At 41.9% G+C, this 15,536-nt stretch overlaps 1 protein-coding gene across 1 annotated transcript in view; it reads left to right on the top strand.

Annotated features, from left to right (window-relative positions):
- Positions 1-3,986: 3,986 nt before the first annotated feature.
- The window catches only part of LOC124788774 (lipase member H-like), a 480,664-nt gene continuing 469,114 nt past the window's right edge, over positions 3,987-15,536 (top strand). The window contains exon 1 of the mRNA XM_047256057.1: positions 3,987-4,032. Within this exon, the coding sequence (XP_047112013.1) occupies positions 3,987-4,032 (46 nt within the window). The remainder of the gene's footprint in view (positions 4,033-15,536) is intronic.

Consider the following 15,536-nt stretch of genomic DNA (forward strand, 5'->3'; position numbering starts at 1 on the left):
ACCGAAAAGGAAATGATGTAGTTTACCTTTTATAAGTAAAATTTCAAATAAGATAAGAAACATTTTAAAGCCGAAGGGTTTGTATTTGTTTTTCCAGGTAGATACTTCTCCAATTCAAAAGATAAACATTGTAGAAGTGAGGTTTGTAACATCGTCTGCCAAGATGTCAGTCTTGATATACTAGACAGACTAGGAGTCCAGTCTGCACGAGGCTCAGAGATGTCATCTGGCTATCAGATCCAACAGGAACATTTCAAATTTTCTAAACTGACCAAGTCGACTGTTAATGTGACTGTGAAGTAGAAACGTGAAGAAACAACAACAGCTAAACGAATATCAGGAAGACCGCAAGTACTGATGGGCAGAGTCCGTAGAGCGCTGTGCAGGGTGGCTGTAAGAAGTCACATAAAATCATTCTGAAGGAATCACTCGTCACTTCCGAAGTGTACCGGCAGTCCAGCTAGCAATAACAGTGCGTAAGGAGTCAAAAAAAGTGGGCTACGATGGTTGAGCAGCTCCTCACAAGCCACACATTTCTATATCAGTGATAAACGACGCCACTGGACAGCGTATGAATGGAAACGAGTGGCTTGGAGTGGCGAATCACGCTGTGGCAGTCCGATGTAAAGGTTTAGGTTTCACCTGCCGTGATGTGTAGTGCCAATAGTGAAGCGCAGAGGAGTTGGTGTTACATGGGGATGTTATTCGTGGTTAGCGTCTGGTCCTCTTGCTGCTCTTTATACATTAAAGCGCCAAATAAACTGGTATAGGCGAGCGTATTCAAATACAGAGATTTGTGAACAGGCAGAATATGGTGCTGCGGTCGGCAACGCCTACATAAGACAAGAAGTGTGTGGCGCAGTTGTTAGATCATTTACTGCCGCTACAGTGGCAGATTATCAAGATTTAACTGAATTTGAACGTGGTGTTGTAGTGGCACACGGGCGATGGGGCACAGCATCTCCGCGGTAGCGGTGAAGCGGATATTTTTCCATACGACCATTTCACCAGTGGACTGTGAATATCAGGAATTCAGCAAAACTTCGAATCTCCGACATCGCTGCGGCCGGAAAAAGATCCTGCGAGAACGGGACCAACGACGACTGAAGAGAATCGTTCAACGTGACAGAATTGCAACCCTTCCGCAAACTGCTGCAGATCAATTCTGGGCCATCAACAAGTGTCAGCGTGCTAACCATCCAACGAAACATCATCAAAATGGCCTTTCGGAGCCGAAGGCCCACTCGTGTACCTTTGGTGACTGCAAGACACAAAGCCTTACGCCTCGCCTAGGCCCTTAAACATCGACATTGGACTGTTGATGACAGGAACATGTTACCTGGTCGGACGTGTCTCGTTTCAAATTGCATCGAGGGGATGGACTTGAGCAGGTATGGAGACCCCCTCACAAATCCATGGAAGCTACATGTCAGCAAGGTGGTGAGGGCTCCGTAATGGTGTGGGGCGTGTGCAGTTGGAGTGAGGTGGGACCTGTGTTACGTCTAGATATGACTCTGTCGGGTGACACGTACGTAAACATCCTGTCTGATCACCTGCATCCATTCATGTCCATTGTGAATTCCGGCGGACTTGGGCAATTGCAGCAGGACAATGGGACACCCCACACGTCCAGAATTGCTACAGATTGGCTCCAGGAGCACTCTTCTGAGTTTAATCACTTCCGCTGGCCCCAAACTCCCCAGACATGAACATTATTGAGCATATCTGGGATGTCTTGCAACGTGCTGTTCAGAAGAGATCTCTACCCCGTCGTACTTTTACGGATTTATGGACAGCCATGCAGAATTCATGGCGTGAATTCCCTCCAGCACTGCTTCAGACACTAGTCGAGTCCATGCTACGTCGTGTTGCGGCACTTATGCGTGCTCGCGGGCTGTTCAGTGTAAAACGCTAAATGCAGAAGAAGATGAGCACATTTTAGAGCATTGTGTACTGGTTCAGTAGAAGAAGAGTTTTGAAGGGATGATTATTTGTATCAGCATGACAACGCACACTGTCGTAGCGCATCATCTGTGAGCCACGGTTTGTGGAGAATAACGTTCCTGAAATGGATTAGCGTGCCCAGAGTCTCGACCTGAACCCAACGGAACACCTTTGAGATGAGGAGGAACGTCGGTTTCGCTCCAGATACCAGTGTGCAACATCATTGTCTTCTCCGATTTCGACTGTTGATGAACAATGGGCTCCCATTCCTCCACAGACAGACAGACACCTCACTGAAAGTGTCCCCAGGAGAGCTGAAACCGCAAAGGCGAATGGTGGAGACGCCTCATATTAGTGCCCACTAATAGATAGTGCATCAATACGGTTATGTCTGATGAGCTTATCTTGAAACTGGAAATAACTTCTACGGTTGTTCTTTCTTTTTTTCAGTCGGTTGATGCCCTTAGTTGCTACAGATAAACTGTTCCAAGAACTGTAGTAAACTCTTTTTCGTCGCCTGTGTAGAATCTCAGGAGGTCGAGGCGTGTTTTTTTAAGTAAGTACCGTTTTGAAATTTAAAAAAGACGTGCTAAGGTATCTCAATAATTTTATTTTTACATGAAAGCCCGTACCTTCATGTACGCACTGACGCCATTACAGTCTGATTCTTCTTTGTTTAGGTTGTGTACTGAATGTTTAAGATGCCTCCGATAATCGTGAGTCCCGCCGACTGTGAAGTACAGGCTGTTATAAGATTTCCTAGTGCTAAAGGCCTAAAAGCGATCGATATTCATCGTGAGATCTGTGCAGTTTACGGAGAAACCTTTATGAGTGATGGAATGGTAAGAATGTGGGTGAGAGCATTTCAATATGGCCGCACAAATGTGCATGATAAACAAAGGATTGGGCGTCCTTCGGTCGTTAATGAAAGTTTGGTGCACGAAGTGGACAATAAGGTTAGAGAAAACAGACGCTTTACGATTTCCTCCTTGCGGTATGACTTTCGTAATATTTCTCGTAGTGTTTTGTATGGCATTATGCCCGATCCCTTGAATTACTGAAAATTCTGCGCACGTTAGATACCGAAAATGTTGACGGATGTGCACAAAACCAAACGTTTAGACAGTGCATTGACTTTCCTTGAGCGATACCACAACGACGGTGTTGATTTCTTAAGCCAAATTGTTACGGGCGATGAAACATGTGTGGCCTACGTCACACCAGAATCAAAGAAACAGTCCATGGAAGTTGAGCAAGGGCATCGTTTTGCTGCAAGACAATGCCCGTCCGCATATGGAGAATCAGACCAAAGATCTCATCACATCTTTTCGATGGGAAACTCGAAGTCATCCTCCGTACTGTCCCGATCTTGCGCCCCTGTTCCTGCACTTGAAGAAACACCTGGGCGGTCAGCGTCTTCGAGACGATGACGGAGTCAAAACAGTGGTGATGCAGTGGTTAACAAGTCTGGCGGCAGACTTCTATGAGGAGGATATTCAAAAGCTGGTACAACGTTATGAGAAGCGCCTCAATATTGACGAAAATTATGTAGAAAAGTAGATTAAGGTACAGGTTTTCATGTAAAAATAAAATTATTGAGATATCTTAACAAGTCTTTTTTTAATTTCAAAACGGTACTAACTTAGAAAACACGCCTCGTATCTCGTGCAGTCAACATGCTTTTCCATTATTCCGCGATTTAGTTCATTTTCCAGTGCCACGATCATTTAGCTCAGTATTTGCCATTTCGGCGGCCGGTCTGTCGCCCGTGGATATTCCGTAGTACTGCGGATAATGACACATTGCAAAGAGAGCGGGGTGCTGGGGGAGTCTACAGTTGCCGCAACACTTTGACAGCGCCGGCTGCCGGGCAGTGGCAGACGGAGACCGCAGCGGGCTGTTGTGGCGGGTCTGCGTGGCGAGAAGGAGTTTGGCCGGTCGCAAGCGTCACCCCAGCTGCCAGCGACAGCCACTGCAGCTGCCGGAGCTGCCGCATTGACGGTGCCTCTGTTCTCGCGACGAACATCTCTGCTAGTGTCGCTATGGATCCTGCTTGCGATATGAAACGCATCCTCGACACCTTCGAGGGTAAGAACTGGGAAAATTCAGTACTAAACGTATTTATCAGCGTAGACAATGTCGTAACAGAATGTTTTCGAAGGCATAACTACATTAATTGCCTCGATATAAAACTCAAGCAGACGTTTTATTCAGTGAAACAGTACACCAGCAGACCAAGAATGCGGCTGTATCCGGAGCTTTTCTTGGTGTTCAGTTTCCACTAACTGCTTTCTTGCATCAAGTAAAAACTGAAATCTACTTCCAGTGAGAAGAGAAGTGGAAAACATCAGATATAAATAATAGTATTGTGGATGTGCTCAACCTCACATATATTACGTGTCTTGGTTTCATAGCACATCAGTACACAGCACAGCTATATCTGCTGTTGCTCGGGTGAGATGCAATCGCGATTGGTTCCCTGCTTATCTGTATCACTTTAAGAAATTGTTGTGTACATAGTTCCGCGTAGTCAGTGCGTACACAACTTCCCCACTAGAGCGCGCCCCACTAAGCACAACAGCGCAGGCACAGCGCTCGTCCATCTCCGCACTACGAGATGGCGCTGCCATAGAGACGGACCAAATTCTGCTTCTGCTGATCCGTGTATTAATATGTAACGCAGCCAATGAGATTGCTGCTAATGTAGAAACTTTTCTCCTCGTGGATCACACTAGCGCAGTGATACATGAACGCACGAGGTATTATAACGACTGTACAGACCTCCAATTAGTCAGTCTGCACCAGTCTGTACCAGTTTGCATTTGTCTGTACCAGTCTATAGTCAAGTTTCAGTCTGCGCCTAATAAGATTACCATATTCCTGTACATAGCCATGAAGATAAATGTATAGACACTTTTGTCAAGTATCAGAGATATATGTGAGAATAAGATTAACGTACCAATACCAAAGGAACTTCAGATTGTGAATTATAAATAGCATCCACAACCAAGTTAAGTAATTTTTATGATTGTTATTATTTTAATAAATGTGTGTGAAAATTAATCAAGTTCTGTTTAAAGTTGGTCACCGTCAATCTGCTACTCTAAGCGTGCAAGTGGCATTTCTATCATCTGACCTAACGGCAGAAGATAAACATGCCACGATAAGACCACAAGACATATTGCTGACAATCGCCTACTTCGTTAGAGCGACAAGTCAAATAATCTGATGGTATCTGTACTGAAGGTCTTAAAGTATGCACACCACAGAAATACACACTTTTATGGCTGCAATAATTCACATTTGGGAGATATTAACCATTTAATCTTCCCATTTTCCAAGTTCTGGCAAATATACAGAACAATTCCTCTCAGAATTTCAATAAAGAATAATAATTAAATGAAAACTTTTCAACGTGGACTGTAGCGAGGCTCTGAATCCAAGCAATTCTTAGATGACTGGTAAAATTTATTTTAGTTAGTGATTTTAAAATCTGATCACAGTTCCATAGATATGGTGCAGTTACCACTTATGGTGCATAGTTATAAAATGGTTTGTATCTCAAAGAGCCCCTTTTTTTCTATTAACCAGCTTTTCCCTTTTTTGCTACTTGTTCGTTAATTTAATGTAATGAGTTCACTTCTACGTTAGGAAAAAACCAATATTTTGTAACTGATTATTGCTGAATAGTGTACATGTTTAAAGCTAAATAGGGGAAGTCACACAGATGGGCCGTATAAAACATTAACTGCTGTGCAATATAAATCCGTTCTGAATTTGCGTAGTGCATTCAAGCCGTTGACTCTCTCTCGAATTGTTGTCCACAAATTCACTGTTGCTTAGTGTCTTAGGAGATGTCCTATCAACGTATCCATTCTTTTAGTCAAATTGTGCTGTAAATTTATTTTCTTCCTTATTCGATAAAGTATTTCATCATTACTTACACGTCCACCTATCTATTCTTCTGTAAAACTGCATTTCGAAAACTTTCATTGCCTGAAATGTTTATTTTACAGCTGCAAACGTGACTGTTTTTAGTACACTGGAAGTCTAAATTAAAAAACGCCTTCAGTCACAAATTTTCGTGTATTATTAAATACACGACGCATTTCGAACCCCGTGGGTCCATCGTCAGGTGTAAATTGTCTTGATACACGGATTATTTCTACTTTTGAATGAGGTGACATGTAAGTTCTTGTCATGAAAAGGTTTGATGTTACGTTATGAATTTCGTAATTCAAAAGCGGAAAATATGTGCGATACAGTGGAGAAAATGAACATAGTAAACTTACCACATAATCCAATAAAAGTGATTTTAACTTTTCAACAGCATCACACACTGGTTTATTCAACCTGTTCTTTCATATCACTTCTCTTTGGAGACACATTTGCTTACACACTTTTGTAAAAACTTCACAGTTTTTGTTGTATGTGGTGTGATCAATGATAAATTTATTCGTAAGCCCAGAGATCTAATTATTAAACAATTGACGTATTCAGGGAATAACTTCAGAATAGGTCTTTAAAATTACAAAATTAACTCTGGCTTGCGAAATCTGTCTGGTCATTTAACGTAGATCCTGTTTTTCTGATTTAATGGAGGTGTATCTCCAATTGTTCTAACAAATTTAAGGACTTACCATTGGCTTCATTTGCAGTAGTGGCAAATTTTTTTCTATACTGTTCATGACACCTTTCGTTTCCAACATACGTTATGCAATAACTGATTTTTCGAAGTGGTTGAGCCTGAAAGCACTAATTTATTCTTGAAAACGGGCTTTGATGTTTCTGCCTATTTTCCCCACATAGTAGGTAGGACAACTCGGGAATAGTACGTTGTACGCTCCACTGCTATTGAATTTTTATGTATTTGATTTTATGTTATGGACGATTAAGTTTCCGAACTTATTACTAGTTGAGACTGTAATTGCTAATTTTTTTAAAAAGGTTAGCCATCTTTTCTGATATTCAGCCCAGGTATAAGATACTGGCAAATACTCTTCTTTCACAGTGTGGACATTTCTTACCTTACTTTTGTGTACCTGTCTGCCTAAATTATCCATTGCCTTTTTTATGGCAATGCTTTTTATTGTATCTAGCTCATTTCGAGGCCGTTTTTTTCTAAATCAAGAGAGTGTTGTCTGCGTAGCATGGACCTAAAAGAACCATGTTTCTGTGTTGTGGGATGGTATGATGAGTTTTCCAGTATTATGTCGGTATATGTGTATTTTTTGTGTATGTTGAACTTATGTTTTTGTTCATGGTTTGTGTTTTTAGGATCCAGCAAGTTTATGCTTTTGTTGTCCTCATGTTCTATGAGACGGAAGAATTTTAGTTGGATCGCATTTCTACCTATCGGAGGGTATGGATCAATTCATTAATTAGTCAATAAATGATGTAAATCCGAGTCAGTTTCAGTAAAAAATAAATTTACGAGGTTTATATGAATGGTTTACCCATATGTTGGCTGAAGGATGCAGTAATTCCATTTTCTAGCGGTGGCTCTTTTTTTCACATATCTGCTACTGACATAATTTATTGCGACATGTATGTATGATTAGACATGTTTTAACACATGACCCACAAACTATTTGTCAGGCATATGCGCTCCTCCCAGTTCACTTCTATCGAAACAGTTGCCTAATTCAAATGTACCTGAAAGATTCAGCAGGTAATTAAAAAAAATTATCTTCGATTGCCCTCACAGAATTGAAATATTCAACAACGCTCCGATCAGTTTCAATTTGTTAATTGCCTCTCCCTGTAAGAAATGTGTCTGAAAATTCCCTCCACGATACAATTGACTATACCAACTATAACAGTTTTCACGTGTTTTTCCTTAATCTTTGCTGTGGGTTTCGCTATCGTTAAAGATGCCAGTTTCTTACAGTTAAATTACAGTGAAAGCTCTACAGATTACTGTCAATGAACATACAATCGTTGACAAAGCACGCAGCCATTAATAATCCTGCAGAATTAGCGAAAGCATTAGTATCTCGCATATATGACAAGGATTTGTATTACGACTGCCACTAAGCCCTCTACTTAGTCACATATATGGGCTGATATTTCAATATCCCACATTACACTCAATGGATGAAAGCACTAAAAGCCAAAAAACGACTTTTCAGTGCCGACGAAAACCGGATTGCATTTTTTGCAGCAGCTCATACGCGCTTCATCATTTTACAACGAGCAGAGAGGGAGGTTTTTTTCTGTTCGCGACTTTCTGTCCACACATGCCGTGCATTCAGGGTTCATTCAGCCGGTTACTCGTCTAATAACAAGGCGTACCGCTTGCGGTTTTCTTTTTTAGTTGTTTTGTCATTAACCCCAAGTTTTATAGCTGCCACAGAATCCTGTGGAACATTCAAATTTTAGGCTACCGAATTTTTTTTTTGTTTAGTTCATGTACTAACCTCTCGTCGACGAACTCGTGTGTAGTGACACTCTATTCGGATGTACCCGGCTCGAGTGTGGTGGTGGAAGCATTTTTTATCTCTCATAATTTGCTGTCTAGGAGAGGAAATTCAGGTACACAGAAATACACGCTACTTCAGAATGAATCAAATAGGAAGTGCAGGGAAGCCTCATGAAAAATATGAAGGAACCGAAAACAGAAATGATTGTCGGGACTGACTCAGCATATAGAGAAGTCAAAACAACTTTCGGTGAAATTAAAAACATGGGCGGTAACATTAAAAGTGTAATGCGAAGTTCACTCTTAAGCGCAGAGGAGAGAGCGGATTGGTGGAAAGAGTATATGGAAGGCCTCTGTGAGTGAGAGGACTTGTCTAATGACGATTTAATAGAAGAAGCAGGAGTGGTGTTACAGGCAGAATTTAAAAGAGCTTTGGACGACTTAAGATCAAATAAGGCAGGAGGGATGGATAATATTCCAGCGGAATATCAGAAAATCATTGGGGGAAGTGACAACAAAACGACTATTCACGTTGCGTATAGAATGTATAAGACTTTCAGAACATAATCCACACAATTCCGATGACAGCAAGAGTCGATAAGTGAGAGAATTATCGCACAATCAGTTTAACAGCTCATGCATCCAAGTTGCTGTCGAGAATAATAAATGGAAGACTGGAAAATAAAATTGAAGATTAGTTAGATGATGGTCAATGTGGCTTTAGGAAAGGTAAAGCCACCAGAGAGGCAGTTCTGACGTTGTGCTTGATAGTGGAAGCAAGAATGAAGAAAAATAAAGACATGTTCATAGGATATGTCGACCCGGAAAAAGCGTTCCACAATGTCAAATTGTGCAAGGTGTTCGAAATTCCGAGAAAAGTAGGGGTAAGCTTTAGGGAAAGAAGGGTAATATGCAATATGTACAAGAACCAGTAGAGAACAATAAGAGTGGAAGACTAAGATTAAAAAGTGCGTAAGACAGGAATGTAGTCCTTTGCCCCTACTGTTCAATCTATATGTTGAAGAGTCAATGACGGAAATAAAAGGAAGGTTCAAGAATAGGATTGAAACAGAGGATGAAAGGATATAAATGATAAGTTTCGCTGATAACATCGCTATCCTCATTGAAAGTGAAGTAGAATTACAGGATCCGTTGAACGGAATGGATAGTTAATTCGTACGGAATGTGGACTGAGAGTCATTCGGAGGGAGACGAAAGTGATGAGAAGTAACAGAAACAAGAACAGCTGGAAATTTAACATCATGATTGATGATCACGAAGTACACAAAGTTAAGGAATTCTGATACCGAGGCAGCGAAATAAGCCATGACGGGCGGAGCAAGGAGGACATCAAAATCAGACTAGCACTGGCATAAAGGGCATTCCTGGACAAGAGAATTCTACTATTATCAAACATAGGCCTTAATTTGAGGAAGAAATGTCTGAGATGGTGGGCTTGGAACACCGCATAGTGTGATAGTTAAACACGGACTGAGGGAAAATCGGAAAAGAAGGGAATCGAAGCATTTGGGATGTGGTGCTACAAACGAATGTTGAAATAGATTGACAGATAAGGTAAGGAATGAGAAGATTGTGCGCAGAATCTGCGAGGAATGGAATATATGGTAAAACCCGCCAATAAGAAGGGACAGGATGATAGGACATATTCAAGATATCAAGGAAACACTTCCATGGTACTAGAGGGAGCTGTAGAAGGCAAAAACTGTAGAGTAAGTCAGAGATTGGAATGCATCCAGCAAATAACTGAGGACGTAGGTTGTAAGTGCCGCTCTGAGATGAAGAGGTTGGCACAGGCGAGAAATTCGTGACGGTTCGCATGAAACCAGTCAGAAGGCTAATGACTAAAAAGAAAAAGACAACGCTATACTTTAAAGCACTCATCACCGTCATCTACAAGACTCAGATACACATAACAGGTCGAAGAAAGGCAAAGCAAACCAACCTCCACTCGGACCTCGCCTACAGCGGCAGAGTGAGATTACCGCATCTATCCCAAATCTCAGTTTCTCTGTATGGCACTGACTTTTCCTGGCTCATGTACGTTACTCTCCATTGCGAAGGCATCATGAGAAGTGAAAGTATCTCATGTAATAAACAGGACTACCAAGACACGGTTCATTGACAAATAGCCAACACAGAATCACAAAATGTCGTTCTTATGAAACAAAACAGCCTCATTCCATATTTTTAGATTTCAAGAAGGCTTTTGACACCGTTTCTCACAAGCGGCTTGTAGTTGTCTATGGAGTATGGTCGCAGTTGTGTCACTGGATTAGTCATTTCCTGTCAGAAAGGTCACAGTTCGTAGTAACTGACAGAAAGTCATCGAGTAAAACAGAAGTAATACCTGCCGCGCCTAAAGGAAGTGTTATAAGCCCTCTGATGTTCCTGATTTTTGCGAAAGATTTAGATGAAAATCAGAGCGGCCTTCTTAGCCTGTTTGCCGATGTTTGCAGATGATGCATTTGGCGTCTTTTAAAGTGATCAGATGACCATTATTAATATATGCAAAATGATTTAGACAAGATATCTGTATGTGTGAAAAGTGGCAGTTGACTCTAAATAATGAGACGGGTCAAATCTTCCTTGTGAGTGCTAAATGAAATCCGGAGATTTGGGCTACACGATAAACAAATAAATTTAAATGCTGTGAATTCAACTAAATACTTTGGAAATACAGTGTCACGAATAACTTAACTTTGAACGAGGACATAGATAATGTTGTGGGGAAGCGAACCAAAGACTGTCATTTAGTGGCAGAACACACAGCAAATGCAGCAAGTCTACTAAAGAGGCTGACAGTACTACGCTTGTCCGTCCTCTTCTGGAGTATTGTTGTGCGGTGTGGGGCCCGCATCAGATAGGATTGATGGAGGACATCTAAAAATGTCAAAGAAGGGCTGCTCATTTCGTGTTATTACGAAAGATGGGAGTCAGTGCCAAGTATATGGTAAGCGAATTAGGGTGATGATCATTAAATTAAAGGCGCTTTTCACTGCGCCGGGATCTTCTCATGAAATTTTAATCACGAACTTTCTCCTCCGAGTAAGGAAATATTTTGTTGGCGGCCGCCTACATAAAGAGAAATGATCGTCGTAGTAAAATAAGAAAAATAAGATTTCACTCTATAAGATTTACCTATTAGTTTTTTCCTGCATGCTGTCCGACAGTGGAACGGTAGAGAAATTGCTTGAAGGTGCTTCGATGAATCCTCTCCCAGGCACTTGTTTATTGTAGAATAGTCATATAGATGTAGATGAAACATAGAACGTAATAAAACAATTTATGGAGTACATGTTTATATCCAAAACAATTACTGTACGAACATTTGTGAAATATCTTTCTAGTTTCGCTCTATGTGGACCATCTTGTGGCACTGGATACAAAGTCGTTTAGATCGACCATATGTTCAGTAATAACATTTCAAGTAAGTTACTACAACAGCTATAGTGTTCATAAACATATCCATCACTAAATATATTACTTCCGTGGAGCACCACTTTGCAAAAATATTAATAAAGCATTTTAATACACTCAAGAAGTACTTGGAGAAGCCGTTTGTGCTGCCATAATAGGTTTTTCGCGTCGTTGCAGTCACGTCCCTTTGCGTAGCTCGTGATTATTAGCAGTGCCTTTGTTTTGCGTTACTGTGGTGTTGCGTCAGAATGCTAACGTAGTGCGCTGGTCAGCGAAGCCAATTGAAATGGCTGGTAGACAAATATTTTTTCCGATGAAGAGGCGTGCGTAACAAAGCGGAAGTGATACAAAGCTGTATCTGTACACGGTTGCACATCTTTTAGTTTTTGAACGGTTCAAGACATCGAAACTAGTTTTTCGGTAAATTATAGTAGGCAGAGCGGCCCGTGATTTTGTTCTGTCGGTTCTGCGATTAATTCTTCCATCAAGTGAGATATTGATGCAAATACTTTTTTCCTGTTAGGCGGAACGGTTTACTCGTACTTCTTTTACGACTTGAAGCTCAATGAACAAGGTTATGTAAAGTGTGCTCCACGAAAGGTTATGTATAGTGAAACGCGTAAATGCGACGTGCTATCAGCTGGAAGCCTTTAATGTATGGACGTAATGCCTACCGAAGAACGGATGGGAATACTAAAAGAGCAGAAAAACGAAAACAACTGGTAATGCTTAGTATGAATGGGTGGCACATGCTTAAAAGCAAAACACACATTCAGTTGCAAAGACGGGTAACATTTTTTCTTAGCTGCATGACACATTTAATTGAAGTGGCAGCTTTGGAATAATGACTGGAAATATGAACAATATAAAAAGGCATCGGAATTTAATCGGGAAACCGAGTCAGCATGCGTCTTCTTTTTCTTTCTCCCTTCAAGGATCAGAATACGTCAAAATTTTGTTCCGGTGCTCATTTCATCCTAAGTCTACCCAAATCTCATTTTCCTTTCTGGAGCATCGTTTATTGCTAACTCCGAAGCTGGTTTCAGAAGTGGGAGTAGCACAAAGGACCATATGCATGCCACGGACGTATTTATAAGAAGGAACAATGAGTATACTCTTAAATTTGTCGGGGATTCTTATGTTTTAAAAAGCTTTTGACCCAGTTTCAACGCACGCTGTATAAACATCCCTCTGGAATCAAAGTTTTGATTCAGTGTTAGAATAAGGAATACTGTGTACGTCAGTGCTACATTTACCAGTAGACTTTGTCAAGAGAGAGCGATATTCAGACTAGGAAAAGCTATCAGGCCTGGAAATACTGTTCTCAGAGGTTTTCTGATCATTAAACGAGGAAAAAGTTATATATTTTACTAGAGCATATCTGAACAACTTTTCATTTTGATTCCTGTTGGCATCTTACCGTTTGACTCGGCTGTAGATCAAATTTAACAACAAATGGAAGAACTTAATGGAAAAATTGAAAGTGACACCTGAAAAACAATTGCAGTAACTCTAAAATAATGTACACTGCCTGACAAAAAAGTGAAGCACCCAAACGACTTGGCTGGATGTCAATGAAACTTCGTACTTATACACATCATCTGTAGATATTTAAATAATTAGGCTTGAAATTGTCTGTGACAAGTAGAAACAACCACCAAAGTGCATTTGTGTTGTTCGTGTTTAGTGTTGTTCCTAGGGCTGACTAGGTATATAATGACCGTGAACAGCGTCATATTTTGCGTGATTTCCGTGAAAGGCACGGAGATGCTGCGTACTCTTAGGAGACAGCTTTATCAGCACCTGACAGATTTTTAAAGTGGCCTTACTGCGGGTCTACACTTGCCCCTGGTCGAATCATGCAATATCCTGATTTGTGGGGCATTCCGACGTGACATTGGTTCGATGGACTGGTAGGAATGTGGGAGCAGGAATACTCGTAGTCAAACTTCCGGTCGGCCACGTCTGACCTCCACTAGGAAGGAACGCCGAACTGCACACCAAGCAGAATGAAACGTCTTTATATCTGTGACTATCGACCGACGACAAGTAATGGGCCACTTGCAACATCCTGTGTCATTCCGCACACTGGTTGGACTCAACCTGCAGCACCAGCAGCAGCAGTGGCATCACGCGTAGGTTGCAGTGAACGGCCCAGTACATACGGCTGCTTGAATGGTGCATGACCGCGAAGCATCGACTGCGGATGAATGGCGCCGCATTGTGTATAGTGCTGAGTCGCGGTTCTTCACTACCCCGCCTGGTCATATTCGGCGAGTACGTCGGCGAGCTGGCGTGAGGTCCCATTCTCACAGTTATTTAGATAGGGTTGGCGGTGTTACTCCCGGCGTCAAGGTGTTTATTTATATATTCCAAAAAAAGGCTCTGAGCACTTTCGGACTTAACATCGGAGGTCATCAGTCCCCTAGAACTTAGAACTACTTAAACGTAACCAACTTAAGGACATCACACACATCCATGCCCGAGGCAGGATTCGAACCTGCGACCGTAGCAGTCACGCGGTTCCGGACTGAAACGCCTAGAACCGCTCGGCCACAGCGGCCGGCAATTTATTTATTTATTGCCAAATTATAGACCGGTTACCTAAAAAAACAGATCGTACAGCTTACAATTTTCGTTATTCGTCTTTTTGCAGTGTTCTTTTCTTTTGTTTATTCTACATTAACAAAGAATAAAATTTTGTTGCTTTTTAAGAAGAATATAAAAAGGGGATTGGATAGAGGAGAGATTTGTTAGTACCATCGCCGAATGTGACTGACGGTGAATACCTCGGAATGATTTCTTCGAGCCGTTGTCACACACACACGCACGCACACACAATTGGTTGTTAGTTTTTTTTAAATTACCCTCACATATACCTACTTACGTGAAACAAAAGAACATCAAGTAGTGTTTCACATTGCTGTACTCTTTACTTCCTCATAGCACGTCGTGTTTATATACGTGAAGAATAAGTGAACTTCGTTTCCTTCCATAACAATGATTTAAACTTGAGAAAGCTAAGTAACATACGGAGTGCAAATGTACACATCAGATCAGTGATAAAAAGAATAAATTTCTTTTATTTTCGTCAATGATCACAAAACATTTGGTCCGCAGACTACAGGTTTCGGTCAGCAAAGACCATCTTTAGATCTGTTTTATAACACGTCCTATTTAATAAAGCCATAGCTCCATCGTCACAAAATATACACATAATCAGCTTAGTATCGTCGCACGTACACTCCTGGAAATGGAAAAAAGAACACATTGACACCGGTGTGTCAGACCCACCATACTTGCTCCGGACACTGCGAGAGGGCTGTACAAGCAATGATCACACGCACGGCACAGCGGACACACCAGGAACCGCGGTGTTGGCCGTCGAATGGCGCTAGCTGCGCAGCATTTGTGCACCGCCGCCGTCAGTGTCAGCCAGTTTGCCGTGGCATACGGAGCTCCATCGCAGTCTTTAACACTGGTAGCATGCCGCGACAGCGTGGACGTGAACCGTATGTGCAGTTGACGGACTTTGAGCGAGGGCGTATAGTGGGCATGCGGGAGGCCGGGTGGACGTACCGCCGAATTGCTCAACACGTGGGGCGTGATGTCTCCACAGTACATCGATGTTGTCGCCAGTGGTCGGCGGAAGGTGCACGTGCCCGTCGACCTGGGACCGGACCGCAGCGACGCACGGATGCACGCCAAGACCGTAGGATCCTACGCAGTGCCG

This window comes from Schistocerca piceifrons, chromosome 3 (assembly GCF_021461385.2).
Source record: "Schistocerca piceifrons isolate TAMUIC-IGC-003096 chromosome 3, iqSchPice1.1, whole genome shotgun sequence".
Lineage (NCBI taxonomy): Eukaryota > Metazoa > Arthropoda > Insecta > Orthoptera > Acrididae > Schistocerca > Schistocerca piceifrons.